The sequence below is a fragment of the Anarrhichthys ocellatus genome, unplaced genomic scaffold (genome assembly GCF_004355925.1).
Source record: "Anarrhichthys ocellatus isolate YVR2014 unplaced genomic scaffold, GSC_Weel_1.0 scaffold7, whole genome shotgun sequence".
NCBI classification, from domain to species: domain Eukaryota; kingdom Metazoa; phylum Chordata; class Actinopteri; order Perciformes; family Anarhichadidae; genus Anarrhichthys; species Anarrhichthys ocellatus.
This window is the reverse complement of record NW_022280037.1, coordinates 2,724,673-2,729,325: the sequence shown is the minus strand read 5'-3', so window position 1 is coordinate 2,729,325 and position 4,653 is coordinate 2,724,673. Positions and strand designations below refer to the sequence as shown.

At 43.2% G+C, this 4,653-nt stretch overlaps 1 protein-coding gene across 1 annotated transcript; it reads left to right on the top strand.

Moving 5' to 3' along the window:
- Positions 1-660: 660 nt before the first annotated feature.
- On the top strand, positions 661-4,057 carry exd1 (exonuclease 3'-5' domain containing 1). The gene is made up of 11 exons (XM_031847954.1): positions 661-1,051; positions 1,184-1,252; positions 1,354-1,387; positions 1,486-1,562; positions 1,681-1,754; positions 1,918-2,004; positions 2,114-2,218; positions 2,299-2,379; positions 2,476-2,619; positions 2,708-2,899; positions 3,067-4,057. Exons 1-11 carry the CDS (start codon positions 922-924, stop codon positions 3,769-3,771), a joined length of 1,698 nt encoding a protein of 565 aa, XP_031703814.1. The 5' UTR covers positions 661-921; the 3' UTR covers positions 3,772-4,057.
- Positions 4,058-4,653: the final 596 nt, after the last annotated feature.

The following is a 4,653-nucleotide window of genomic DNA, read 5'->3' as shown; positions in this document are numbered from 1 at the left end:
GATTATCAAGATCTTATTAGAATATATTCAACATTTTGGGCCAAAGTGTACCTCTCTAAGGATATAACATACTGTACAGTCCAACACAGACAAAATGAAAAATGGTCATATGCACATACTTTGTAATGTGGATGAAAATGTATGGCTGCAGATGAAAAATTGTCAGATTTCTAGGACACCAACTCAGAAGTCACAAGAGTGAAAGACCTGAGACTAACGAGTAGTTCAAGAGTTTGGCTGTGACCGCCCCCTGGTGGACGCTAATATTTTAGAGTTACTGACCAATTTGGAGAATCCAGACCTTTGGTGGTTATTGAGAATTTTATAGTAGTAGTTATAAGAAGAAATAGATCACTCAGAAGTTAAAGTGTTAATGTGTGGACCGTACTTCCTGCAAGCCTGTGAGTATTGCCTGCTCCTGCACCACCACAGACTATACAGAACATCATTTAGAAAAGTCGGACTTAGATCAGATCTGAGCTGCAACCTTCTGTCAAACTAAATGTTTTAAACAGCATATAAACCTTCTCTTGCGTTTGTCTATTTATTGGAAAAGTAAATATATATATATATATATATTTATATATATTTATATATATATATATATTGTGTCTTTGGTGAGCTAGGAAGGAGGAAGTCAATGGTGATGTTGACGAGGAGGTCTTGAACGCAACATTGACCTTATACGTAACGGTTGAAACCCGCCTTAAAACTTGAAGAAGAAGAAGAACTCGACACAAACTACGTTGAAAAGCGCCTCGTGAATGTAACGTTAGCCCTCTGACGAGTAGCTAGCTAACGTTAAGTGAAATTACATGTTGTTGGCCTAGCTAGTAGCCTCGACAGCCTGATGTGTTTACGCTAGCAGCTGTACTGTTTCTTTATTGCTTAAAAACATCTCATAACTAACAGAACTTCAAAATGGCCGTGTACGACGTCCAGTTCCTGAGTATTCTCAGGGGGAAACGCGTCAAACTGACCCTGAAGACTTCATCGTACCTTGGCGTCGTCCAACGTATCAATCGCAACAAAACGCTGATTTTGGCGGACGGTTAGAAAAATGTTGACCTTGTATTTTGTGTTATTATCATTCCAACATTATCGATACGTTACTATTCGTCGGCTTTCTGAAGTAACGTTACTTGTTACTAGTTGTTACGTTACTAGTTGTGTATTGTTTCAGTTGTTAGTGGCAGTAACGGCTCTAAAGTTCCCGGTTCTAAAATATTCTTCGGTCATGAGATCGTAAATGGTGAGTTCACTCGTGACAGGTGATATCTTAAACAATTTTAAAATATTTTAATTAAAAGTTTTGACGTCTCACTTGGCATTTTTGTCTGATTTTATTAACAGTGGAATTTACCATTGAAGCAAACACTGGCAGTAGGTAAGTGATCAACAAGCAATGATGTCATTATTGTGACAGCTGACCTGGACACTGAACTGTGACATAATATATATATATGTGCGCAATGTGTTGCACAGAAATATTCACGACCACAGACTTGAAGAGCATTTGAATGTGGAAAGGTTTCAGCCATACAGGAAGACAATCGCATTGGGTGGGTATGATAGAAATTTGGTGTATTTTATTAATACTCGTACTTAAAATTCACCATACATCCATCTTCAAATTCATGTCTTCCAAATGGAAATTATTGAGCGGTTCCTTTTTCACAGATGGTGATGAAGATGAAGAAGACTTTGTCAACTTTGTAGTCATCGATGAGTTTCATGAGAAGTTCTGGCCTGCTGTAAGTAGATTTTTACTTTCCTTTTCTGTTGAATAAATCACTTGAATTACATATTTGTCAGTATACAAATCTGCGTGGACAGTATATAATGATGGAGACGTGTCTTAACTGAGACCTGCTGTCTTAAAAACTCTTGATAATGTTTTGAGATCCCATTCATCAGGTGATGCACATCAAGAAGCAGCATGTGATAGGTGTGGGAGCTGATGGAGTCGAGGTATTTAAGCATGGGAGACTGTGTTGGATGCAGGTGAGAAGTTCTGCCTCATTGAGTCCTTCATTCTTGTCCTTCGCGCCTTTCTTTTCCTTCAACAATGACAAAAGAAGAAAATAACCTGAACTGGTCTGCATTCATCTAGATTGCTACTAAAAACAAGGTTTACCTGTTTGATATCCTGTTACTTGGAGCTGGGGCCTTTAAGAACGGTCTCGCCATGATCCTGGAGAATAAGCACATACTGAAGGTTAGCATTGTAGACGGACTAGAAATACTGCTCGCTGTCATGATGATTACCAAAACATCTGTGTTGTACATATTGTTCAGGTCATTCATGACTGCAGAGCCATAGCTGGATGTCTGAATGCTCAGTATGGAATAAAGCTTACCAACGTCTTTGATACGCAGGTACGTGTGCAGTATTTGCGGGTGGCTAACTTTCTGTCATGTGTGTTTAGTTGAGCTTTAATTATTTCTTTTGCTTTTTTTTCTACGTGTGCTTAGGTAGCAGATGTCATGTGCTTCTACTCTGAGACAGGAGGTGTACTGCCCGACAGAGTCAGTACTCTGCAGGAGGTGGTTAGTCTCCATCTGAAGGTGCCCTCCTCTCAACTCCTATCCCTTCAGATGAAGTCAATGCTCACCAAGGTACAGGACGTAGTCTCATCCGAGATGGTGTCATTTGCTGTACGGTTGCATCTGTATGCGCTGGACTCACTGGTGTGTGTCTTTACAGGAAGAAAAGGAGTTGTGGTACACACGTCCCTGTCCTGTACCCCTGCTGAAGGTGATGGCTCTGTCAGGGATCCACCTTCAGCCTCTCAGACTGGTGCTACTGGATACTCTTATGATGGACTACATGGCCCTGGTGGACTCGTACCTCAACAGCAGCTTCTATGAACCTGATGAATTACAGCACGTCAGCATGGTGGGTAATTCACAAAGGACCACATTTCCAGGACATATAGTCTGTCTTAGTTTGTAAAATGTATCATCCATTCCTGGTGTGATTCCAGTGCTAGTGATGGAGGATCAAATCTACAGCCCTCATTATGAGTTAAAATATGTACACAATCTACCTGTTTGCATCCTCAGGAGAGTGTGTTAGAGTTGCCCAGTGAGCTCAGGCAGCTGCAGAAAATGCGTTGTGAGCGGCAGGAGTGGGCTGCCGACCGCTACCCTGTCACAGAACACGGTCTGCTGGATCGCTTCCACCTCCGGACTCAGTCTCCCTCCCAGACTTTGCCTGCAGCAGAGGAGCACAGCCATCAACACGCGACTGTGGAATCACCCTCACAAGTGGACCCTCTCCCTCCCAAGTCACCTACGAGCCCTCCAAGAGCCAACAATGTGTTGCCCGTGGATGTCCTTGCCTCCCCTAACTCAGCAGATCAGCCTCCAGTCCCAGCCAATGCATCAGACCTCGGGAAACAACTGTCTGTTAACAGTCCCCTGTCTCCAGGTGCATGCAGGGGGCGCACAGAGGTACCGATGGACACAACCGGTAGAGGAAGGCCCTTTGGGAAAGAGCAATCTTCTATCCCGGCCCTACGTGCCTTCGGAAGAGGCTTCCTTCTCCAAATACCACAAGAGCAGAGCCCCAGAGAGAGCATGGGGGACGTAATGCCTCCCGGGAGGATGGGGACGGCTCCTTCTGGCCACAGCCATGCACCTGCAAAAGAAGTGATGCCCCAGCCTGGCCCCAGTGCTAATGACCTGCCGACAGGAGACCATTTTACATCAACACCTAAGTCCATCTCATCTTCACTCCTTCAGTCTTTTAGGTCTTTCAGATATTAAAGGAAGTGTTACACAGCCATTTGGTGTTTAGCACCAAAACTGTCCAGTAGATGGCAGTAAATATTCTGTTTTGTGCAGAGGTTTGTTTAATACCAGGCGGTGATTAATGTTTGGACGTTGCATGCCAGTTCACTCAAATATATTTGTATTGTTTGTGACAAAACATGTCTCTGTCTCTCCTTTTATTTCAGTTGTATTTCATCTGCGTTTTGCCTCTAAATCCTTCTCAATTTAGTTTTTACCGAGTGATAATTGTTTTTTTAACTCAAAATGTAACACAACACCACATGCCCATTAAACCATAATGTGCTAAACCTAGCTTGATTTATCTCCAGTACAGCTTGGCTTCTGTGTTGCAGTTAATTGATTGTGAAAAACAGCGACTGACATTGATGGATCTACTGTTAATTGAGCAAAAACATTGCTAGCTGATGCTTCTTTTGATTACAAATGACCAAAGAAAACCATTAGACTTGGCACAGGCTGAGCGGTGATACTGACTCTCTGCAGCCTCAGTCATTGCCACAGTTCAGATGTGCATGTTCACAGGTGGCCAACACCTGCCATGTTCTATAAAAGCAGATCTTATCCATTCAACTTGCTGCGTGTGGGGCCGTGCAGACGTTGCAGAGAGGCACTGCACAACCTTCTCTTGCCAGGATCATCGGAGGTTGGTGCCTGGGATCAAAATGAGGTATGGACACAACAGCAGGGCATTGCTGTAGCGCCAATGGGGGGGCCCCCTCATATTAATCACATCTTATTGCTATGGTTATCTACATGCAGAGGCTTGGGCCCTTTCCAGAGTTTCCTAATTGAAAGTGTGAAACAGATAAAGTAGGATTTTAATTAACTGGGAGGCTGCCCTTCACAAAGCCTTGC